We start from the raw sequence: 25,912 nt of genomic DNA, 5'->3' as shown, positions 1-25,912 counted from the left end.
AAGAGGCAACCTTTTCAGGCGGAACGTAATCTCCCAACTCCTATGTCCTGTATGCAGTCAACAAGCAGAAACTGCTGAGCATATTTTCTTGTTCTGTCCGTGGACAGAACAGTTCTGGAAAAAGCATAACAGAAGTCAGAGGAGTCCTCCAAGCTTTTCTCTTATTGACGCTTGGCTCCAGGATAAATTGGAGGAACCAAGCCACCCACCCACTTTTGACTTGACTGCCATCATCCTTTGGGGCATATAGAGAAAAAGAAACAACTTAGTCTTTCGGGGATTAAAGCCAAAAGCATAAAACCTACTTGAGGAAGCAGAGGCAACACTTACAAGCTACCGAAAGTTCTTCTTGACTGATTCACAGGAAAAATCCATCCTTGCTTTGCTCTGATAGCCGAAGCTAGGGCCTTGGTCGCTGGCTCGAAGCTACTAGAAGCAAAGAGAGAGTTGGGAGAGAAGAAGAAGCTTCGAGTGTACGTTGAATCTGACTCTCTATCCTTAGTTCGTGTGGTCAAAGGAAAGACTGAAGCGTATTGGAAGGCTGAACCTCTCTTATCTGCGAGGCCCAGATAATCCTAGCCCACCATCCAAATATAACGGTGGCCCATTGCAAGAGAGAAGCCAACTGGGTGGCCGACTGGATTGCCAAAATGCACCGATCTAACTGTATTTCGGCCTTTTGGTTCTCGTCCCCTCCCAAACCCCTTTGGGAGTTTCTTGTTGTTGATGCCCCTTGTTTGGGCTCTTTCTGCGAGAACCTTCAATTATCAGCTATGCAGTTTGCTTTCGATGAAAAAAAAAAAATTGTTTACAAAGTCAAAGACTTAGATTTGATTGGTTCACGGGGCATACCAAATGTTTTGTGGGCCTCTAGAGTAGCTACGATTATTAAAAAAGAAAGTAAAAAAAATCAGCAAACAGAAAACAATTACTCAGAGGTCGGAAGCGTCATTTCGAGGAAGCCAGAAAAATTTGTCTTATTAGTCAGCCTATGGCAAAAGCTAACCCGATGATGAATAAACTAAACTCCATTTTCCGTGCAAGAAAAAGGAGAACGAAAACTAAACAGATGAAAGTCATTCCCTCGAAGCCGGCATATTAGTAAAAAAATTTATCTTATGTTGAGCATCATACTCTTCTAGAATTTAAGAAAATAAATTTAATATCAAACAGAGAAGCTTTTGTCAATAAGGCAATCTGAATAACGCGCTGTATGCCGTCTTCAGTGCAAAATAAGTCCATGTGTTCACACCTATTAGGTATCTTGGTCCATCCTTAAGCACCGTCATTCCCCAAAGTTCTAATATTACTAATAGATCTAATATTATTGTTTGTTGACCCTACCGCAGAGAAAAGTCATGCATCTGTGACCTCCAGTACATGATTAAACCAAAAAGAAGATCAAATAGTGAGCGAACTACAGAGTCGTGTGGTCCACATTTAATTAATCTAAAATCTGAAAACTTTGCCGGGTAAGCATGAACATTCAGCTTTCTTGTCGGCAGCTAATCGCCCATTTAATTAGTGAAAATATTACGAGTATTCATCTTTATTTCATGAGAATATGTTTGTATATGTAACATACCCCAAATTTATATCGAAATTATAGGGGATGATCAGTTGTCCTATAAAGGACGAAGACATTAACGAAAATCATTTCATAAGAATTTAACTTCATACCAAATCATTCATCACGTAAAACTTGTATCTACAAAACTTAAGAATACCCAAACCGTGTCCGAAAGGAATTCAATAGTACTCTCAATTTCCTAACATTTATTTGGTAAATGCCATGCAAGGTCACCCCATATCAGTCTGCACATGCCCCCATTTACTCTTATTCGTTCTTCTAGAATGGTAATAGAAAGGGAGAGCAAGATTATAGGTGAAGGCTTAGACTTTATAGTCCATAGGGTTTGCGGACGTTTTAGGGGTCTTTAGCTAATAATTGTGTGTATAAAAAAATGAAATAGGGTCGTTACTTGTGCATATGTTAAATTGTTATTGATCACTTGAAGAAAAGTAAAACAAAGGAAAGACAACTACTCGAAGGTTGGGAATTTCTTGTGCTTTCGAGGAAGCCAGCAAAGTTTTTTCCTTATTAGTGAGCCCATAAGGAAGGCTAACCCGATGACATGAAATACTTCATTTTCAAAAAAGAAAAATGAATATTAAACAGATGAAAGCTATTCCCTCGAAGTCGGTACACTTCTTGTTTGTTTTTTTTTTTTTTTTTGGTCGAATTTGCTGTTACTCTTCATCTCGTGTAATTATATGTCTCTTGGGTGGTCCTGCGGTAGATTATTATATAGCAAGAAAAAATAAAAATTCTTCTTAGAGGGTGGGGATGAACTTTCGAGGAAGCAAGAAAAGTCGTTTTTTATCAGCCCGTGACCTACTTTTGTTGGCCATGGAGAAGCTTGTGTCGCTCGCACAGTCCGAATAACGCCGTGGCACGCGGTCTTCAGTGAAAAAGGTCCACGTGTTCACACCTTTAAATGTCTTAGTCCATCCTTAACCACCACCATTTGCTAAAGTACTAAAAAAAGTTACCTATCTTTCTCTCTCCTCTGGTATGAGAATGAATCACCAAGAAGATCAAGTGGTGCACGAGCTACGTGAAAACACCGCGTCAAATCTTAAGCTCATAGTCTATTTTGATTGTTGAACTCCATCATCCAATGGCTTCTTCATCGAAATCCAAAAAACCTTACGATATCTTCTTGAGTTTCGGAGGAGAGGTGCGTAACAACTTCGTCAGTCATCTCTATAGAGCGTTAGTCCAGAATGGAATATACACTTTCCAAAACAACAAAGAATTGAGGAAGGGAGACAATATATCGGTGCTTATGAAGGCCATCGAAGAATCGTGCATCGCAATTATCGTTTTCTCTGAGAATTACACTTCCTCATGGTGGTGCTTGGAAGAGGTGGCCAAGATTATGGAGTGCAATGCACGAAAGGTCATCACCGTTCGACCGGTGTTTTATAAAGTTGACCCAAAAGAAGGGGAGAGCGAGTTATGCACAAGGGCTGGCTAAGTATGAGTCTAAGCATGGAAAGGATTCGGAGGAAATAAAGAGATGGAAGAATGCCCTTTTCAATGCCGGAAACTTGGTCGGGTGGACTTTGAATGATGGGTAAGTAGAGAGGTTTCCATATTTTGTGTGTGAAACTAATCTTTACAAGTATGGATATTGTTTGTAAAACTAACTGAATGAATAAATCGTAAATGTTAGTAATTTCATGTAAGAGTTAGGAAATACAAATGAAATTTGGCAAAAGATTAGAAAAGTTTATGATTAAAGGACAACTAAACTTTGCTTTGTAACTCAAATAAGAATTAATAACCCAAAATTAGTTGATAACTTAATTGAAGAAAAGTTGATAATTTACCCTAATTAAGGTTGGCACATTCTGAAATGAGCTAGTAAGTAACTTAAATGAGAGCTATTAACCCAATAGAAATAATTGGTAAAATCTAAAAATATAGGTAAACATTAACAAGTAGTTCAAGCGGGATTTGGTAACCCAAGACTAAAAGGTAATTATTTCATATGACAAAGGTTGGTAAATCATTCTAATTTATATTAGTAATTTCATACAAAAAATAAATTCGCTGTCATAAGTTATGCAAATCAAATTTGATAAGTTAGTACAAAATTCGTAATCTTCAAATTATAAAAAAAGTTGGTGAATTCACAAAATCACTGGTAAATTACTAAAAAGTTATAAGTCACCGATCCTTTTTTCACCGACAATTTTTAGCATTCCAATACTTATTTTGAATTCACTGGCACGAAAAGGGAAAAAAAAACTTAATTTTGGGCATAGAGCAATAGAATTCTGCCTTCGGCTTTTGCTAAGCCCTGTTTCATTCGAGTAAGGTCTATAGCTCTTTCTTTGGGACCCTTGTTGCCCTCCTCAATGTACAATAGAAGTTCTAAACATTTAATGCTTGGGCAATTTGAGGTCTTCACGTTTCATTTTGGTCATTCGAGATCTATAGATTTTGGATTCAGGTCATCCGAGTCCTAAACTTGTCACAAGTAGCATTTTCAGTTCTAAAAAATCACATGTGGCTATCCATAAGACAGACATGTGGCTTTTTCAATAAAAATAAAATGTTAAAACTTGATTGACAAATGGACAAAATGTTAAGTAGTGTTATTGCCCTTGCCCCATTTGTTTGGAAGGAGTAAAAATGTTCCCAATGTTTCATACAGGATAATTAGTGTATGCCACCCATGTAGAGCAATGACACCGTGCTTCGGGGAATTCAATAAACTTGGAATCCAAATCTTAACCACCATTCAAAGTGCTAAATGGCTCTTTTTGACTAAATTTAGAGAATAAGTCAATCGTCATGTCCGAAGCAAAAGAACATGTATAACTTAAGTAGATAGAGATGCGTGTTTTGATTGGTGTGGAGCTCTACGATTTCAAATTCGACTCGGTTGGAATAAATTTTGTTTTGGCTGTAATTATCTGAAAATGAGATGCACTACTTTGTCAATGTTGGCTGGTGATTACTCATTGTTTTCTTATTTCCAATTGCTAAAACGACGCTACCACTCCTTTTTTTTTTTTTTTTTCTGTTAGAGATGATGAGGCAAAGATTATACAAGAAATTGTGAAGGAGATCTCAACTCACCTAGGCCGAACACCTTTACATGTTGTTGCGCATCCGGTTGGGATAGATTCTCGAGTGGTTAAACTGAAATCGATGTTGAACCTCGAGTCTATAGATGATGTTCTCATGGTGGGATTATGGGGGCAAGGAGGCATAGGAAAGACAACTTTAGGGAAAGCCATTTATAATGATATTTCCAAACAATTTGAAGGTTCGAGTTTTCTGGCGGATGTTCGAGAAAATTCAAATGATCGCAATGGTTTAGCTACTTTGCAAGAACAATTACTAAATGATATATTATTGCCTAAAGAACGATTAGTAGTGTCTAATGTCACCTGAGGTATTACTCTAATAGAGCAAAGACCTGGTCACAAAAGAGTTCGTGTCATCCTTGATGATGTAGATCACTTGAGCCAGTTACATGCTTTAGCGGGAAAAGCCAATTGGTTTGGTAATGGGAGTAGGATCCTCATTACTACAAGAGATAGCCATTTCCTAACTCCCAAGCTAGATTGGGATCATGTGTATGTGTATGAAGTTCAAGCGCTGGATGACGGTGAAGCTTGTGAGCTGCTTAGTAAGCATGCTTTTCTGACACACCAAATCAAGACAGATCTAGTGGATGGTTTTCTAAATCATGCTAAAGGCCTTCCTTTAGCACTTGAGGTGCTCGGTTCCTTCTTACACAATAGAAGAGAACGAGAATGGGAAGATATACTAGAAAGACTTTCTAGGTTTCCCGACAAAACCATCAATGAAGTGCTCAAAATAAGTTATGATGGACTAGATAAAGATCATAAAGAGATTTTTCTCCACATCGCCTACTTCCTTGAGGGGTGGAAAATTGAGCACATCAATAAAGTTCTCGACGGTTGCGATTTTCAGGCAACATTAGGATTACAAGTTCTTTTTGAGAGGTCCATGATAAGAATCGAGTCCGGAATACTACAAATGCACGACTTGATTCAATCGATGGGTACGGATATTGTGAAGCAAGAATGTCATGATCCCGGGAGACGCAGTAGACTATGGCTGTATGACGATGTTTACAATGTCCTTTCACGCGACGTGGTAAGAGTTGTGAATACAATCAAAAGTTTGCTCCTTTTCTTTTACTCTAGTTACTAAATATGCATAACCTAAATATTTGTGTACATATAGGAAAATTGCACTGTAAAAGCCATAGTGGTGGAGCTACATGTGTGGAGAAAGATGTGTATCAATTGTGATGCTTTTACAAAAATGACAAAGTTGAGTTTGCTCATCTTGCGCAAGGTTTCTTTTCAAGGTCCTATATGTCTTCCTAATGAGCTAAGATGGGTTGAATGGCCTGGATATTCTCACCAGATAGAATTTTCCGCAGGTCCAAAGAAATTAGTGGGACTTGATATGCGCGAACGCAATGTCACAGGAGTTGTAAAACAATTTAAGGTGAGCATTTACCTACATAGTGCTTTTTATTATCTACTTCATTTGTATATGTATATGCGGATTATACGAACTAGTACACAAAAGCAAGTAATTCCTATGTTTTAAAAAGCACTTCTCTATGTTATTTTAAAATGATCCTCACTAGGCGGTGTTAAAAAAAAATTACGTGCAGCAAAATTGGCGTTTGAAAAATTTAAGCGAAACAACTTTATCAGAAGTAACTAATGGAAAAGATTTGTTGTTAAAATACATGTAACAAAGAAACTTTATTCATATATGTCGAAAGAGAAAGATATTTCAAGATTAATAGGGGAATTTATTAAATGAAAGTCATCACATCATAAGCAAATTTGAATTATCATATTCCAATTGTGAGATAAAATAGAATTATCAATTTCACGTATTTACCATAGCTATAATATCTGCAAAATAAATTATTAAGGATAATCAATTGAAGGAATGAAAAGAAAAGATTGAAATCCCTTAAAAGTAGGAGATCATCTGTAGTTTATATAGTATTATAGAAGAAGTTCAAATACTCTTTAAGCCTAATATCTCTTTGAACAAAAAAAGAAAAAAGAAAAAAGAAAAAAGGCCTAATATCTCTAACTACCCACATAGTTATATTTTAAATCAAATCAAATCCACCAAGGGAAGAAATTCAAAATCTAATCTGCTATTATAATCTGTGTAACCTAATTCTAGCTAAGTCGGTTTTTTCATTTAAATGGGCATAAGGACACCTCAAGTGCCAATATACTTAAGCACCAAATCGGAGAAAAAATGATCACTTTAGTGCCAACGGTGAGAAATTTCGGTAATCTCATCGGAGTTGGCACTTAAATAATTATTTTTCAAAAAAATTAATATTTAAATAATCCAAAAAACAATTACTTTAGTGCCAATAGCAAGAAATTCCGACGACCTCACCGGAATTGACACGTAAATAATCATTTTTAAAAAAATTTGGCATTTAAGTAATCCAGAAAAGATATCGATACCAAAGTGAATACCGTACATAAACATTAGCACTTGAGTTGTCATTTTACCCATTTAAATATTTTCATGTTATAGAAAAAGTGTACAGTGATCAAATAAAAGGGAACAAAAATGTGACGGACTTCCCGGTTGACATGAATATAAAAGTTAAAGCACCCAAGGAGTAGTTGGTTGACTGGTAGGCCGCGTAGCCATCAAGTAGTGGAGTCTTCCCCATTGCGCGTACGTAATTGGCGGGATTTGTCCGGCGTCAATATAATTAGCTCATAAACGCACCGTTCTGTAAAACAAAGGCATTGTTAATTGCTTACATCGGTTCGTAGGGATCAGCATTTCTAAGGAGACGTAGAAAACAATAGCTAGAAACTTTGCCAATAATGGGTGCAATGCGTGGGGCATACCACTAATTTCTTAACAGAAAGCCAAACAAATATTTTGACTTGAAAATACGAAATTTTTATTTTGTTCCGGATGTTTCTCAAATCATGATGGAATTTTTATATTTGACATTCATCTCTCTGTCTCTCTCTCTTTATATATAATATCAGAATTTATTGAGTGTTCACTTATGTACTCACCACATAACACTACTTCACTTCACTTCAATGACTGCTACGCGATGCATGGCACGGACATAGTTTTGTAGCATGTCCCACATCCACATGCATGCCACGTGGCACTTTACTTTACTCTTGGGATTGCCGCTAATAAATTGGCGTCTTGATTACTACTACTTTAGAATTTTGTGTGAGATGAAAATTAGCTTGGGGAGAATTGAGCTGTAATGTACTAATTTGAAATTTTTGTGAGATAAAAAGTGAGTTTGAGATAAATGTACATACCTGTTTGGGATTGTTAATGGGGTTAACCCTAATGTTTTCTATGATTGTCTATTAAAATTTATTGGTGAATATTTTTGATATTGTGTATCTATCTAATAGACAATTCTTTCGAATGGCTCTAAAACGTAAAATGATAAGAGTAATTCTGATTTGTTAAAGTGATCATAAAAACTAAATTTCTAGGTAAAAGTCTCTTATGATTGTGCCACGTGGCCTGATCTCATGTAAACTTTCACCCCCTCTCTCCCTCTGCGCCAGTGCACGCACATCTATATATATATATATATATATATATATATATATATATCCACACATATTAATGGTAAAGTTTCCTAGTGTTCAGTAATTTCTTTGTACAATGTGTAATTCTACAAAATTCAGTTTATAGTAACTCCAAACGAAAAGTTAATTAATAGGTTAAGAAATTTACTCATAACCCTGAATAGTACATTCCAAGTTGCCTGATCTAACTGTTCTCTCTACTTCGTTTCCCATGAAGAGTGCTGAGGCCTAAGAATGAAACTCCTTAAAAGTGGCAACAACATCATACAAACACTCCCTTTTTACCTTTCAGAATATTTATCAAGAGTTGGTTTCGTTGTTTTTGCAGGGCTTCCAACAATTGAAGTACCTTAATTTCAGTAAATGTAAGTCACTTGTTCGTATGCCCGACCTCTCATGTACTCCAAATCTCGAGGAATTGGATCTCAAGCATTGCAAAAACTTGGAACAAGCAGATGAGTCGATTGCAGATCATGCCAATTTACGGGTTTTGGATTTAGAGGGGTGCTATGGACTTAGAGTTTTTCCAGAAGTGCTCGAGTCAAAAAATCTCCAAGCTCTCCGTCTTGCTTCTTGCAAAAATATTTCAAGGTTCCCTCGTATTCCAAATAAACTCGCAAGTCTGAAAGAGCTAAATTTAAGAGGGACCTCTATTACCCAACTTCCTGAAACAATAGCAAATCTTATCTCTTTGGTGACACTGGATTTAAGCGATTGTGAATACCTGTCACATCTTCCGTCTAGCATTTACAACTTACGAAACCTTAAAGAATTGAACCTTCAATATTCCAGTGGGTTAGAAAGGTTCCCAAAGTATGACGACTCAGTTGGTCCGCGCATGGAGACCGGACTTCCAAATTTACGCATATTAAACCTTGCGTGGTGTTCTCTGCATGGAGTAGAGTTTCTTGAAAATCTTTCCTGTTGTCCCCTTTTAGAAGTACTGGATCTGTCTATGAACCATATTACCAGCATTCCTACGTCAATCCATAAGCGTTATAATTTGTCCGCATTGAGAGTTTCAGGTTGCCATCAATTACGAGAGTGTCCCGAGCTTCCACCATTTTTAGAGGGGTTCCGGGTGCAAAATTGCGAATCTCTGGGAAATACTGGACATTTAACTTCATTTCGTCAATTTGTCGGTAGAGGGTTGACCATGTCTCGTATTTCCTCACTTACACAGGTTAGATTCTCTCTCTCTCTCTCTCTCTCTCTCTCTCTCTCACGTACATCGATGGGGAGTATGTATTTTGAATCCGGTGTGTAATGGAGCTGGAAAACTAAAGAAAATGCAAGGTCGGAGGCTTAAGAAAAACAAACAAATACTAAGGGATTCTGTACGCAGATGCATGTAATGGAGGTGTCTATGCGTTCTTTTATGGGAATAATCTGTACATGTGAATGCAAGCAAGGATCATCGGATCTCTACTCATTTATAGAGCTTTAGTAGGAAGTGGAATTCGCTAGGATTACTTACTAAACTCAAATTGAATTCTTTTATTTGGGTACAAATAACAAACTTGGTTACTTTCTAATGGTCGTCTATCTTCATGACACGAGGGTCCTCATAGCTCTTTTCTTCTCTCCGGAAGGAAGATGCCAGAGTGGATCTTCACTGTTGATAGCAAGGTGCCACTCGTCCCTGTTCATGGCGAGGTGCCAGAGTGGATGCAGATTGGAGACTATAGCCCTGTTGAAAAGTGTTCCGCATCGCTCATGGTTTCAAAAGGCTTGTATAAGAAGTTTCTTGGATTGGCACTTTGTGTTGTTGCCCTTAGACATTATTCGAAAGAGGAAGCCTCTTTGACAATTCGACTACATGTTAATGGCAAATGGCGAGGTTCCAAGCGAGAAGAATTCCCTTGTTTGAGTAAGTGTCATATCTATGTCCAGTATTTCATTCTGGATAATCTGTGGGGAGAAATCGATTTTGGCCAAATTACTGGGAGGTATGCACAACTTAGCTTTACAGTGAGAGGAGACGTGGTAGCATGGGGACTCCAAATAATATGCGAGCCACTAGAGAACGATTTATGGATTGAGATTCTGAAAAACGGATTAATGGATCCACGTGTACTCTGTGAGGTTGTTCCTGGATCAGCAGATTCAAAAGCCGAGAGTTCACTCATGTACGAAGACAATTCCATCGAAACAGATCTTCATGAACGCTTGCAAGATTGTCAAATAAGTGCTGAGGAACGAAGTCAAATGGTATAAAGAGAAATGAAGAGCTTATTCTCACTTGAGGGTTGCGGACCAAGATGATGTGGACTTTTAATTCAACTGGCAGAGATGAGAATGGTGGTGATTGGCTCGCAGCTTTTGTTGTTAGAATGATGGGAACTTGCCACGGAAGCAATTTGTAGGTAATTGAACTCAACTGATCTTGATTTGAGTGTGTTGTTTCTCCTCGTTTTCTTTTCTCAACCATGTGCTGCTACTTACTGCTCACTGTAACCCACAGGCAAACTTCTTTCTTCTCTTTGTTCATTTTCTTCGATGTCCCGTAGTAAGCTCCTTCGTTTTCTCCGCCATAGGCAAACTTCCAACTCCATCGACGCCACCTTCAGCATCACGACTCTTCATCTTCCATACAACACAAGTAAACTCCGACGAATGGAAGATCGCCACTTGCCAAAGGCGGCAACAAACAGGAGAAGCCTGTCTTCCGGAAACAGAGTCCCCAGCAAACCGACAGGGAGGGAGGCCGACCAGCGGAGGCGACGGACAACCACCGCCTGCCGAAGCCATGGAAGCTGGTGACGTAGCTTGGGGTGAATGATTCTCTCCTGAGGTTCTGGGCTTCATGCAGCTTGCTATAGATCATGTGACGCCTGACACATTGGAATTTCATTAAGGTGATGTAATACTTGAGCCGGATTTTGAATTCAACTCAGTTGGTGCTACAATTGCGCGGGAACTCGAAGGGTGTGTCGTTGAATTCTTCTCAGAATAGAATTCTGAGAGAATCTATTCTGAGAAGAATTCGAAGAGGCAAAACCAGGAATGGTCGCTTGACTGTGCAGTCCTTTAACCACTTGGAGTGTGAGAGTACTATGAACATTGGTTGTGCCCATAAATAACTGGTTAGATGGGTCGTTTTCTTTCTTCATGTGGGCTGTTCTGTGGATATGAATAAGAAATAATCACGTGAAACACCGAGTTTACATAAATAACTGGTTAGTAACAGAGGCATGGACAAGTGCTGCTTGAGAGTTTCGTCGAATGTCTCCCATGAGAGTTCCCTCACCCGACGCGAACAGTCACTTCAGGTTGGGAAAGCTACATGGGAAAGAATGATTCAGTAGGGCGCAAATGACTGATGTCTTTGAAGTTGCTTGCAGCACTGGGAGGAACTGGAACTGGCTTGGCAGACAGAACGGAGGATCTTTGTGAGCACAAGAACAGTAGTCTTCAACTCTTCATTGTTTTCAACTTGCTTTTGGTTTCCTTGAGCATTTATTACAGAGGCCGATAAAGTAAATGTAAGAACACTTTGGAAGAAAATATATATATACCATAACTTTTTAGAGGTAATAACACAGTAAATACTTGTATTTACTGTATTTGTCTCAATTTTTTTTTTTTGGCTCAGTTGAGTACCTGAACTTTCAAAATATAATTCAATGGGGCCCTTTCGCTAAATAATGTGCCATGTCATGCTTTCTTTTTCATTTTCCTTTTTTTTGCTGACTGGACTCATTTACTTAAATGCGGCGCATATTGCTAAATAGGAGCTAATTGACAAATGGTGTATCATCAACTGGAATTCACACATTCTATAAATGAAATCAAATTTGGACGTGTTAATCTCAGCTCAACTTAACTCCAATTATCGAAACCAGATTAATGAAGGGAGTTTGGTATCGAAGCCAAAAGAATGAAAAAGAAATTCTGACACTCAAAACGTTCCAACTTGACTTGGAATTGTTTACAAGAAGTTCGAGGTTGAAAATTTCTAATGAGAATTCATAGTCTTCTGTTGGATTAATTCAATTTTTGCGGCATTCGCTGGACAAATTCCTCTTCCACCAGTAAAATAAGACCATGGGATCGATTTGGAACTCACTCTTAGCCCACAATTAAAAAGGCTGATTATCATCTATCACAATTGAGTAATTATGGAAACGCAAAAAATCGGGAAAGTTGTTCAGAAAATCATATACCTATAATACAGCATTCAATTCATTCTTAAAATTTTCAATTGCGTCAATTTAGTCCTAAATCTTTGACGGTCAATTCGGTTCTAAACCTTTCAATTGTATCAATTTAGTCCTAAATATATGATGCTCAATTCGGTTGGTGTCAATTGAGCCCTAAATATTTTAATGATTGCCAATTTTGCCATAAACCATTTGACAATTTGTGAATATGGTCCTTGCAGCCAAAATTAGCTAGCATTACCTTGGCGGTCTAGTCAACATCGGTTATCCTATGTGCCACGACCGGCGTTGGTGTGGACAATTTTTGCAATGTTTTTATTTTCTAAAATTTTTCTTCTTTCTTCTTTCTTCTTTCTTTTTCTTTTTTTCCTTTTTATCTCCGCTAGTGATTGCCGAGTCTCGTCGGCCTCAAGTGATAATTGCCCTCGCCGACCTCAGGCCCGGGTAGCCCATGCTTAGACAAGGGTCACCCGCGTCGCCTCTAGCCACAGCCACCTTTGCCGGCCTAAGCGAGGCCAACATCGGCCCAAGCGAGGGCAACCCAAGACTGGCCTCGCCTAGGCCAAATGATGGTGACCCTCGTCCGAGGCCGATGACCTTCGCTGGCTATCGACAATGCTCGTAATGGCTGGTGGAGGAAAAGAGAGAAAAAATCAAAAAAGAAAAAGATAAGGCAAAGATAAAAGAAGAAAAAAATTCGAAGAGTTAAAAAAAATTATAAAAGTTGTCCATATTAGTGATTTCCAGGCAAAATTGGTCGGGACTAAATTGAAAAATCGTTAAAAAATTTAGGACTAAATTGACAAATCATCAAAATATTTAGGACTAAATTGGCACATTAAAAGATCGATAACGAAATTCATAAATCATCAAAAGGTGTAGGACTCGTTTGGCACAATTAAAAGGTTCAGCACCGAGTTGGCCGTCGTACAATAAGTTTAGAATTTTTTGGACAATTTTTTCGCTAAAAATCTGACTCATTTTCACCATTACGATCATCTTTCCTTGTTTTTTCCCTATATCTTTTTGATGAATCTGATTCATCACGGGCGATTTGGACATACACATTAGATGAGGTGGGTCTCATGCGAGATCCATCCTTTCAACCATTGAGATTTAGCAGCTCGAGTTTATACAAGTGGTATTATAACCGTTGAATTCTCGAAAAGCCTAATCGGAAGAGTTAAGAAGTAGTGGTGGTTATCTACCTTGAAAATATTATTGGGTGCATTTAGTGCATAAACTAAATTGAATTTGACCCCTTAAAAACAGTAGCCTCCATACGAATCTCTGCAACTATTACGATTCAGATTTAGTTTACTTATTTGGCCGCTTCTTTCTCACCAACAGCTCAAGTTTACCGACAATTGTGTCCATGATCCAACACATTTTGTTAATGGAATATATCTCAAAACTATAAGTAAAATGGCACCATTAATGCACTAATAGGGAGATGGTTACTTTAGGTGCTCTCTAAAGCACCCCATGATTTTCCATTCAACTAGTCTGATTCATCATAATGTTTTTCTTTAGAGGAAGCTCGAAAAAATCATGGCAATTGAATGAATATTTAGGTGGCTGATCCAATGATGCTTTGAAAGCATCTAACGTTTTCTTACAATATATATATCGTGGATGATGTTGTTGCTGACTCATTTATTTAATAAATTGGTTAAACAACTTATCCGTCTTTAAAAAAACAATAGGTGTCGCTTTATGTAACCCTGATTCATTTTCTTACCCATTACATTTCTATGATTGGGAATGAAAAATTTAAATATAAATGGAAGTAAAAACTACAGATTTTCAACAGTGTTGATCCATTTTTTTTTTACCAATTTCTATATTTATTCACAATGCTTTTGTTATTTGGAAATCCATTTCTGAACGATTTATGTGATAAAGAAAATGGAAACTATTTACAGACCACATATAGAGACAATTCTAACGAGACTTTTTTTTTAAACCATTAGATAGATTTCCTCATATCATATATTTTTAATATACACAAAGCCTAAAACTTCACAAGATTTGAACACCAATTTTTTCGCTCGACAATAGACAAACTGGGAAAAGATAATATTTCCTTTTATAAGACTGCTAATCACTCAGAAACATCAATATGTGAAAGAAAAATTCTACAGCAAAGAGTATGACAACTATAATACACAAGGACGATGTTTAAATGATCTCTGAGGAATTTGATGTGATGGTGAATTTTCTATATTTTGATAAGAAGAATTTAGTATTATTTGAAATTTTGAATTATAATTTTTACATTGTAATTTTCAATGTATAATCTAGACAATTTTGAAATGATTCAATAAAATGTCTACATGTAGAAATTAACACATAAATTTGCCTAAGTTATCCTTCCAATATTTTCTTTTCTAAATAATTACTACAATGATTTGCTCAAAACTAGTGTAGCGTTAACATTTTTTTGTCAATTTCGAAAAAGAACCGAAATTAATCCTTCAATTCCTGTGCGTCAATTTCGAAAAAGAACCGAAATTAATCCTTCAATTCCTGTGCATGGCACAGATTTCTTAGGTAACATAAAATGATGTTGGGGTACGAAGACCAGGTTTATGTAAAGACTTTATGCCCGGGGAATGAAGTGGGCAGTGGTAATGTCATAGTCAGGTGGCCCATGTAGATAAAGACGGAGGAACGAACAGAAAAGTTGGGTTCTTTAAATAACACAAAAATTTAAAAACTCTGCCATTAAGCATGAAGACGTTAGTTTTCCTTGCCTTTTTGGTAGGCCGGCAGCTAAGTGGCCATTATGAGTTTATAATTCTATTTTATGGAAATATTTTACTATATGTATCATACCCTAAGTTCATAGTTGTATTATAGAGAATGGTCGGCTCTCCTATAAAGAACAAAGCCTTTAATGAAAACCAACCATTCATAAAAATTTAGCATCACATGAATAATTCATCAAGTAAAACTTGTATTCACAAAACTTAAAAACATAACGGCTTAGCAAGGGACAATTATCACTATTTCATTGACATCAAGTCACAAATAATGCAACTGTATAACTAAGTATCGACTATGTGCAACATGATGTTTTATAGGCCTCTAAGGGAGTTCTGATTATAAAAAGTAATAATTATGAAAGATGGTCAGACCTATCATATACTCAAATTATGCATACAATTATATAGCTTATGAGTATTGCATCAAAGTATTTTAGCAATACCATTTTTTAACGAATCATAAGAAAAGAATGTTCTATGATTTGGTTAAATCGTATCCCACAAAGACACAATCATGGCAAAATGGACCGAGCAATTGACCCAATTATTTGTAAGCTTGATAGTAGATGAGGTTAAAAAGGGAAATCGACCACCTGTACCTATAACAAAGTAGGATGGAATAATATTCAGAGAGAATTCAATAAATAAACAGAAGCAAAAATTTGCATTTAACTTTTCTTGAATAACATACATATTAGGTTAGGATCTATAATTTTTCGTAGAAGATTTTGTCTTAATTATGCTCAAGTAAAAATTTTCAATTGTTACCAAACGAATTTATATTTCGAAAGGAGAAATTTTGTCCTATTATCAAACGTATTTCTCTCTCTGATTAGAAATCTATTTCTAGAGCAAAAGTATAAAAATCAACTTCCGGCAAGAAGTTAATTTTTAAAGTAGAAGTGTTGTCACGAGTGTCCTTAAACATCGTGTTTTTCTAAAGTTCTATAATTATTAATAGATCTATTTTTATTTTTTTTTGCTGGTACAATTCGAATAGTTCTACTATTATTAATAGATCACTTGATTGCGATATTTCTAGTAATTATACGTTTCTTGAGGGGGTCGTGAGGTAGACTATTGTATAGCAAGGGAAAAACAACTTCTTAGAGGTTGGGGATGAAATTTCGAGGAAGCCAGAGAAGTTGTTTTTTACCGGTCCGTGACCTACTTTTGTCGGCCACGGAGAAGCTTGTGTCGCTCTGACAGTCCGCATAACGCGGTGGTCTCCGGTCTTCAGTGTAAAAAGTCAATGTGTTCACACCTTTAGATGTCTCGGTCCATCCTAAAACAACCCCATTTTCCAAAGTAGTAAAAAAAATTAAGCATCTCTGTCTTTAGTACAAGAATAAATCAATAAGAAGATCAAGTGGTGAACGAGCTACTTGAAAACAGTCTGAAATCTTAAGCTCGCTGTCGTTTCTGATTGTTGAACTCCATCATACCAATGGCTTTTTCATTGAAATTCACAGGGCCTTACCATGTCTTCTTGAGTTTTAGAGGAGAGTTGCGTAATAACTTCATCAGCCATCTTTACAAGGCACTAGTCTAGAATGGAATATGCACTTTTGGTTTCCTTGAACATTTATTACAATGGCCGTTAATGTAAATGTAAGAACACTTTGGAAGAAAATAAATGTACCATGATTTTTTAGATGCAATAACACTGTAAATACTTGAATTTCATCTATTTGTCTCAACCTTTTTTTGTTATATTTTTTATTCAGTTGAGTATCCGAACTTCCAAAATATAGCTCAATGTGGCCCTTTCGCAAAATATTGTGCAGAAATATTGCCATGTGCATCCTTAAGCATCGTGTTCTTCCAAAGTTCTACAATTATTAATGGATCAATTTTTTTTTGCCGGTACGCTTGATCGTGCAGAAAGACTGAAGGACAGTCCGAATAGTTCTACAATTATTAAGACAGTTCATTGGGATATTTCTAGTAATTATATGTCTCGTGAGTGGGTCATGTGGTAGATTATTATATAGCAAGGGAAAAACAACTTCTCAGAGGTTGGGGATGAAACTTCGAGGAAGTTTTCTTATCAGCCCACGACCTACTTTTGTCGGCCACGCGGTCTTCAGCGTCAAAAGTCTTTGTGTTCACACCATTAGATGTCTCGGTCGATCCTTAAACAACCCCATTTTCAAAAGTATTAAAAGAAATTATGCATCTTTGTCCTCTAGTATAATAATAAATCAACAAGAAGATCGAGTGGTGAACGAGATACCTTAAAACACTGTATCAAATCTTAATCTCACAATCATTTCTGATTGTTATACTCCATCATACCAATGGCTTCTTCATCGAAATGCACAGGACCTTATGATGTCTTCTTGAGTTTCAAAGGGGAGTTGCGCGATAACTTCGTCAGCCATCTCTACGATGCGTTAGTCCTGAATGGAATACGCACTTTTCTAGATAACGAGGAATTGAAGAAGGGGGAGAATATATTGATGCTCTTGAAGGCCATCAAAGAATCGCGTATCGCAATCATCGTTTTCTCTGAGAATTACGCTTCCTCACGGTGGTGCTTGGAAGAGTTGACCAAGATTATGGAGTGCAATGAGCAAGGGGTCCTCACTGTTCGACCAGTGTTTTATAAAGTAGACCCAAAAGAAGCGAGAGGGGGGAGAGTGAGTTATGCACGAGGCCTGGCTAAGCATGAGTCTAAGCATCCGGAGAAAATGGAGAGATGGAAGAAAGCTCTTTTGGACGCTGGTAACTTGATCGGGTGGACTTTGAATGATGGGTAAGCAGAGGGGTTTCCATATTTTGCATTGAAACTAAACTTTTTTTTACAAGGATGGATACTGCATATAAAAATAATTATAAAATTTGGTAATTTCATATAAAATTTAGGAAAAACAAACGAAATTTGGCATAAGAGAGGTCGCAATGTTTCATACAGGATTAATTAGCGTGTGCAGGCCATGTAAAACAACAACATCGTCCTTTCGGGGAATCTAATAGTTTCGGAATCAAAATCTTCACCACCATTGAAAGTCCTAAATGATTATTTTTTACTAAACTTAGAAATAAATCACATCCGACATTCAAAAAGAAGAACAAGTGAATAGTCGTGTCTAAAGCAAAAGAGCACAAATCACTTAAGTAGATAGATACATGTTTTGATTGATGTGGAGCTCTCAGAGTTCAAATTTGGCTCAGTGGGAATACATTTTCTTTTGGCTGTAATTATCCGAAAATGAGATGCACTGCTTTGCCATTGTTGTCTGTTGATTGCTTATTATTTGCTTATTCCAATTGCTAAAACTTCTTTTTCCATTTTTGCCAGAGATGATGAGGCAAAGGTTAAACAAGAAATTGTGAAGGATATCTTAACTTGCCTAAACCAAGTACCTTTTAGTGTTGCTGAGCATCCGGTTGGGATGGACTCCCGAGTGGCTGAGGTGAAACCAATGTTGAACCTTGAATCTAAGGATGATGTTCTCATGGTGGGATTATGGGGACAGGGAGGCATCGGAAAGACAACTTTGGGGATAGCCATTTTTAATGATATTTCCAAACAATTTGACGGTTCAAGTTTTACGGCAAATGTTAGAGAAAAGTCAAAGGATGGCATGGGTTTAGCTGCTTTGCAAGAACAATTACTCAATGATATATTGTTCCCGCCAACAAGATTAATGGTGTCCGATGTTGCTAGTGGTAAAAGTTTAATACCACTTAGACCCCGTAACAAAAGAGTTTTTGTCATCCTTGATGATGTGGATGACGAGAAACAGTTACATGCTTTAGCAGGAAAAGCCAAATGGTTTGGCAGTGGGAGTAGGATCCTTGTTACTACAAGAGATAGCCATTTTCCGACTCCCAGATTAGGTTGGGATCATGTGTCTGTGTATGAAGTTAAAGTGTTGGATGACGGTGAAGCTCGTGAGCTACTTGGAAAGCATGCTTTTCCGACATACCAAAAATTAGAAAGTAGGACAGATCTAGTGCGTGGTTTTCTAAATCATGCTAAAGGCCTGCCTTTAGCACTTGAGGTGTTGGGTTCCTTATTACGTGGTACAACAGAAGATGTATGGGAAAGTATACTAAAGAGACTTTCCACGACTCCTAACCAAAAGATTAATAATGTGCTCAAAGTGAGTTATGATGGACTAGAGAAAAATGAGCGAGAGATCTTTCTCCATGTTGCATGCTTCTTTAAGGGGCGGGCAAGAGATTATACAGAGAGCGTTCTTGATAGTTGTGATCTTCAAACAACTGCAGGATTTGATACTCTTATTAAGAGGTCCTTGATAAGAATTGAGCATGGAAACCTACAAATGCATGACTTGATTCAATCGATGGGTATGCATATGGTAGAGCAAGAATTTGATGATCCCATCACTACAAAAAAACATGGATTCAACCACGAAAAATTTGCCACGAAAAAAATTCGCCGCTAATTTCCGATGAAAATAGTGACAAAATAAATATTCGTCGCTATTTGCGACGAAATAAGCGACGAAAAGATTCGTCGCCCATTAGCGACGAAAATAGCCACGAAAAATTTTTCGTGGCTAATTAGCGACGAAAATAGCCACGAAAACTTTTTCGTGGCTAATTAGGGATTAAAATAGCCACGAAATTTTTTTCGTGGCTAATTAGCGACAAAAATAGCGACGAAAAATTTTTCGTGGCTAATTAGCGACGAAAAATTTTTCGTGGCTAATTAGCGACGAAAATGGCCACGAAAAATTTTTCGTGGCTAATTAGCGACGAAAATGGCCATGAAATAATTATTCGTCGCTATCTCCTTTGCGACGAAAATGGGTTTAGTCGCCAATTAGCGACGAACGTCCTTTTTCGTCACAAATTCTTTTATTAAAAGTTAGCGACGAAAATCGACGTTTGTCGCTAATTAGCGACGAAAATAAACGTTCGTCGCGAATTAGCGACGAACTTTTTTTTTCGTCGCAAAATTAGCACTATGAATAAAAATAACAAAGAAAATATTAAAATTAATGACGATTCATTATTTTCGTCGCTAATTTAGCGACGAAATGTATTATTCGTCGCTAATATGAAGGAAATAAAAAAAAATGTTCAATTTATTTAATTTGCGACGAAAAAACAGTGTTAAATCGCTAAATTTGCTGACGAAATGTTATTTCGTCGCAAATTTATTTAATTTATTCTGGAAATTAGTGACGAAATTATTTTTTCGTCGCTAATTTTTTTCCTTTTTTATTTAATTTATATCAGCAATTTGCAACGAAATGAGAATTTGTCTCAAATTTTGCGACGAATTTCATCTTTCGTCGCAAATTTTTTTTTTTTAAATTAGCGACGAAATTATGTGTTTTGTCGCTAATTAGCGACGAAGGACTTTATTTCGTCGCTAAATTTTGAGGGAGCTTTTGAAATTTTAAGATTCCCACTCTCTCCTCCCGCCTAATCCCATTCTATAAATTCTTCCGCCCCTTTCTATCATTCCACTCTCCACAGCATTCAATTTCCCCCACCTAACCCCACTCACCTTCTCTCTCTTCGTCCTTCTCTCTCTTCCCCCCACTCACCTTCTCTCTCTTCGTCCTCTTGGTGCGAACAGGCCCCCCTTCCCCCTTGTTCATCATCTTCTCCTTCGTCTTCTTCTTCTTCTTCTTCTTCTTCTTCTTCATTCGGCAGCCTCCCCCTCACCTTCTCTCTCTTCGTCCTTCTCTCTCTTCCCCCCACTCACCTTCTCTCTTCCTCCTCTTGGTGCGAACAAACCTTCCTTCCCCCCTGTTCATCATCTTCTTCTTTGTCTTCTTCTTCTTCTTCTTCTTTCGGCAGCCTCCCCAACCAACGCCAGCCTCCAACTGACCACCACCCGCCTTCGTCGTCACCCCGCCGTTGCGGCCATCGCCGCTCGCCCACCAGCCCCGCGTAGCCGTCGTCGACCTCCACCCCACCGCCTCTCTGTTCCCCACAACTCAGGCCACGACGCCCACAGCCTGCAGCCATCCCTCCAGCCGTCCGCCCCGAGCCCGAGCCCCCGACCTCCATCTCCATCTCTCGGTCTCTCTCCCTCTCCTTGTCCCGGCACCCCGACTACCCTCCTGCTCTACTCCTTGCTCCAGCTGAGACCCACCCCCTCCGCCACCGTCCAGCTCGCCAGCCCCGTCGCCATCCACCTCAGCCCGGGGACTCCCTCGACCCGCTGCCATCCAAGACTCCCTCACCCCCTATGCCATTGAATAAAAAGGAACACTAAAAAAAGAAACGTGCTTTTTGCGACAAACATCTGCGACGAATAAAAATTCGTAGCAAATTTTGCCACGAAAAATTCGGTAAAATTCGTCGCTAATTGGGTTTTGCGATGAATTTTGCCACGAAAAAAAATTCGTGGCTAATCTAGCGTTGCAAAATTTAGCAACGAAAAATTATTTTTTTGTCGCTAAATTTAGCGACGAACAGAAAATTCGTCGCTAAATTCGTTGCTAAATTTAGTGACGACATTTTTTTTTGTGGCTAATTAGCGACGAATAAGTTTCGTCGCTAATTTGCCACGGAGAGTGATTAGTCGCAAAATTCGTGGCTAATTTGCGACGAAACTTATTCGTCGCTAATTAGCCACGGATAAATAGTCGTCGCAAAATTCGTCGCTAATTAGCGACGAACTTTATTTTTTCGTCGCTAAATTTTGCGACGCCGAATTGGCGACGAATATTTTTTCGTCGCTAATTTTAGTCGCAAATCGGTTTAGCGACGAATTTTGGTCAATTTTTCGTGGCAAAATCCGTGGCTAAATCCTTGTTTTTTTGTAGTGCATGAGACGCAGTAGACTCTGGCTATATGAGGATGTTCTTGAAGTTCTATCGCGCGACATGGTAAGACATGCAAATACGATCGAATCTCTGCTTCTTATCTTTGACTTTGATTACTAAATATACATTACCTAAATATTCTTGTATGTACAGGGAGATTGTGCTGTAAAAGCCATAGTGTTGGAGCTACCTAAGCCGATGGAGATATGTATTGGTCCTGTTGCTTTTACAAAAATGAGAAATTTGAGATTGCTTATCCTGTGCAATGTTTCTTTCCAAGGTCCTATACGTCTTCCTAATCAGCTAAGATGGTTGGGATGGGCTGAATGTAGTCCCTGGATTCCAGAATTTTCCTCTGGTCCAAATAAATTAGTGGTACTTGATATCCGCGGAGGCAGAATGGAAGGAGAGCCAAAACTATTTGAGATGCCAGGAGAGCCAAGACAATTTGAAGTCAGCATTTTACCTTCATTGACCTTTTTATTATCTACCTCATTTGTGCATGTATGCTAGTACCCAGAAGGAAGTGGTGTTCCTCTGTTTTAGAAACCATTTCTCTATTTTCTTCTAAACGACTCTAACCACTTGCGTAAGATATGTTCTTAAGTGCAGCAAACTTGGCATTTGAAAAATCAAGCGAACCACCATATGGAATTGTTTAATGGAAACATTCTGTTGATAAGATGTACACTACAAGTAGATGTTTTCAATTTATGAGAAAAGTGAAAGATATTTCGAGATTTGAAGGTTTTTTTTTAAATAAGGAAATTCAGATTTTTAACATAGAAATACGTGAGAGAGATAAAAATAGCATAAAACGATAGATTGAGATCCTTTAGAAGTAGGAGATCATCTTTACTTTATGTAATACTATAGATGAAGTCAAAACGCTTTCGAAACCTAGTAGCCTTACCCAATACACGTACGTAGACAGAGGGATTTGTACTGCATCAATAGAATTAGCTCAGAGGAAGGTTTGAGTGCATCGCGCTGTAAAACAAACATTATTCATTCCTTAAATCAGTTCTTAACTGTAAGTAGATGTAATAAAAAGAATTCTAGAAACTATGCCAATAAGGCATGTATTGCACGTACAACTAATTTGCTTTAAGTGATCCAGTATAGGCATAACACCAACTTCTTAATAGAAAGTCAGAGTCAGATTTTGAATTATATATATGTAATTTATATTTTCTATTGAATGTTTTTCAAAGTTGGCTTCATTCTCTTTCGTGACTTCAAAGATAAATTTTGTCAATTTATCCGAAGTTTAATTGCAAGAGAATCTATATCCTTGACATTCATCAAATACATATAGTTCAAACCAGAATTGATAGGGCGTTCACTCATGTTCTTGCGATGCATCACCTCACTTTTCTTCTTTAATTGCTACATGGTATGAAATTTGACATAATTTTGTCATGAGAATCCCCATTCTCGCCATGTGGCATTTCACTATGATTGCCATGTGGCATAGTTTTGTCGTGTGTTGGCATTAGCAGGCTCATCATGTGACACATCATTTTTCTTTGTGATCACTACATGACATGACCCGTGGGAGAGTTTTATCCCAAATCATTTTCGTCTACTAACGAAGGATATATTTTGGTCTTTGAATTTTTTGTGAGACGAAAATAAGTTTGGATAAATGCGTGTATGTATTTGAGATTTTTAATGGTATTAACCTTAATTTTTTTAATGATTGTATAAAAAAAATGAGTTTGTGATTATTTTTATATTATGTAGCCATATATTATTGAGTTCTTTCAAATAATATCTAAAATGTATATTGATAGGAACTATCTTTGATTAAGTGATTTGTTTAAATGATCTTAAAAACTAAATTGCTGATTAAAGGTCGCTCGTGAGTGTGCCAGGCCACAAGCTTTACCCATGTGTATAGATTTGTAATTACTGGTCAAGTTTCTAAGTGTTCAGTAATTTCTCAATACAATATGTATTTCCCACAAAATTAGTCTATAGTAACTTGGAGTGAAAAATTAATTAAAGTATTAACACATTTCTCCAGAAACCGGAATAGTAGGTTCCAAGTTTCCTGGGCTAAATATGAAAATCCTTAAAAGCGGCCGCAGCATTAGACAAACATTCTTGTTTTCCCTTCCAAAATGTTTATCGAAGTTGGTTTCTCTGTTTTTGCAGGACTTCCAAAATCTGAAGCACATTAGTTTCTGTCTATGCAACTCTCTAGTTTGTACCCCCGACCTCTTGGGTATTCCGAATCTTGAGGAATTGGAATTCCAGCTTTGCTCCAACTTGGTAGAAGCACACAAGTCAATTGCATATCATGACAAGTTACGGGTGTTGAAAATACATAAGTGCTTTAAACTTAGTGTTTTTCCGATGCTCAAGTCAAAAAGTCTCCAAGTTCTCAGTCTTGCAGATTGCAAAAAATTTGAAAGGTTCCCCGATATTCCACATAAACTCGAAGGCCTGAAAGAGCTTAATTTAGATGGGACTGCTATTAAAGAACTTCCTCCGTCAATAGAACATCTTGTCTCATTGCAGAGAATGAGCATATGTCGTTGCATGAACTTGAAGAGTCTTCCGTCTAGCATTTACAAGTTACAAAACCTTGAAGAGTTGAAAATTCGCTATTGCCCAAGGTTAGTCAGGTTCCCAAAGTATGAGGATTTAGCTGATCCGCACATAAAGACCGGACTTTCACATTTACGCTCATTAGATTTTCGTCAAGGTCGCTTATCCGAAGTAGAGTTTCTTGAGAATCTTTCGTGTTGTCCCCTCTTAAGAGAGTTAGATCTGTATGAGAATGAAATTACGAGCCTTCCTACATCCTTGCACAAGCGTGATCATTTGTCCGTATTGAGGGTTTCATGTTGCCGTCGATTACGAGAGATTCCCGAGCTTCCATCCTCTTTGAATTGTTTTCAGGCGATGGATTGCGATCTGGAGAAAAGTGGACATTTAACTTCTTTTGATAATTTTGTCCGTAGAGGGTTGATCCTGCCTGCTATTTCCTCACTTGGCCAGGTTAGAGACTCTCTCTCTCTAACGCACATCAATGTGTAGTATATGTTGGATCCAATGTGTAGTGGGTGGAGCTTGAAAACTTAAGAAAATGCATGATTTGAAGGCTTAAGAACTGCAAACAAATATTAACGGATTCTGCCCTGATCATGCATGTAATGGAGGTGTTTACAGTACTTTTATAGTAATGATTTATATCACATGGGACTTGTATATTAATGCAAGCAAGGATCTTTAGATCTCTACTGATTTATAGAGCTATAGGAAGTGGAGTTCACTAGGATTACTTATTAAACTCAAATTGAATTCTTCTGCTTGGGTACTTTCTAATAGCTTATCTTTATAACAGGAGAGTCCTTATTACAATATTTTAATCCCTGGAGTAGAGATGCCGGAGTGGGTCCTCCCTTTTGAAGGGGATTCAATATCTTTCATGGCTTCAGAGGATTTGTATCGCAAGTTTCTTGGATTGGTTCTCTGTTTTGTTTTCTGTGGATACTCTTATGATGGAGGGGATACTATTTTGGAGATTGAACCATATGTTAATGGCAAAAGTCTGGGTACCCTTCAAAAACGTTTCGTTTATATGGACTCGGTTAATATCTATCTTGAGTATACCGTGCCATTTAATCTGTTTGGAGAAGTCGATTTTGGTCAAATTGAGGGGAGTTATGTACAATTTAGCCTTAGAGTAAAGATTGACGATATTGTGACAAAGGGACTTCAAATAATATGCAAGCCACTACAGGACGATTTAAAGATTGAGATTCGGGACAATCACCTAATGGATCTAGCATTACTGATGGAGGTTGATCTTGAATCAACATATTCAAAAGTCGAGACCTCAGAATCAATTGATTTAGAAGCTGAGAGTTTACTTGTGCACAAAGATTATTCAAGTGAAGCAGGTCCTCCGGAAGACTTGCAAGATTGTCAAATGAGAAGTGAGGAACATAGTCAAATAGTAGTGAAATCAGGAGCTTATTCTCACTTGAGGGATGCGAACGAAGACCGTGTGGACTTCTAA

General features: G+C 37.6%; 1 protein-coding gene and 1 long non-coding RNA gene across 2 annotated transcripts; one reads left to right on the top strand and one right to left on the bottom strand.

Annotated features, from left to right (window-relative positions):
- Positions 1-4,713: 4,713 nt before the first annotated feature.
- LOC125314497 lies at positions 4,714-18,718 on the bottom strand. The gene is made up of 3 exons (XR_007197971.1): positions 18,678-18,718; positions 18,402-18,403; positions 4,714-4,855 (listed from the first exon to the last, which is right to left on the bottom strand). It is a non-coding gene; the product is annotated as an uncharacterized LOC125314497 (long non-coding RNA).
- Positions 18,719-18,771: 53 nt separating this feature from the next.
- On the top strand, positions 18,772-25,912 carry LOC115732727 (disease resistance protein Roq1-like). The gene is made up of 5 exons (XM_048275576.1): positions 18,772-19,449; positions 21,880-21,942; positions 22,033-22,332; positions 24,040-24,888; positions 25,235-25,912. Exons 1-5 carry the CDS (start codon positions 18,772-18,774, stop codon positions 25,910-25,912), a joined length of 2,568 nt encoding a protein of 855 aa, XP_048131533.1.

This window comes from Rhodamnia argentea, chromosome 3, assembly GCF_020921035.1.
Source record: "Rhodamnia argentea isolate NSW1041297 chromosome 3, ASM2092103v1, whole genome shotgun sequence".
NCBI classification, from domain to species: domain Eukaryota; kingdom Viridiplantae; phylum Streptophyta; class Magnoliopsida; order Myrtales; family Myrtaceae; genus Rhodamnia; species Rhodamnia argentea.
This window is presented reverse-complemented; position numbering and strand designations above follow the sequence as displayed.

Coding starts and splice junctions, on each gene's coding strand:
- LOC115732727 (XM_048275576.1), top strand. CDS start 18,772: ATGGTGTCCGATGTTGCTAGTGGTAAAAGTTTAATACCACTTAGACCC. Junction 21,943..22,032: donor AAGTTCTATCGCGCGACATG/GTAAGACATGCA, acceptor TTGTATGTACAG/GGAGATTGTGCTGTAAAAGC. Junction 22,333..24,039: donor GAGAGCCAAGACAATTTGAA/GTCAGCATTTTA, acceptor CTGTTTTTGCAG/GACTTCCAAAATCTGAAGCA.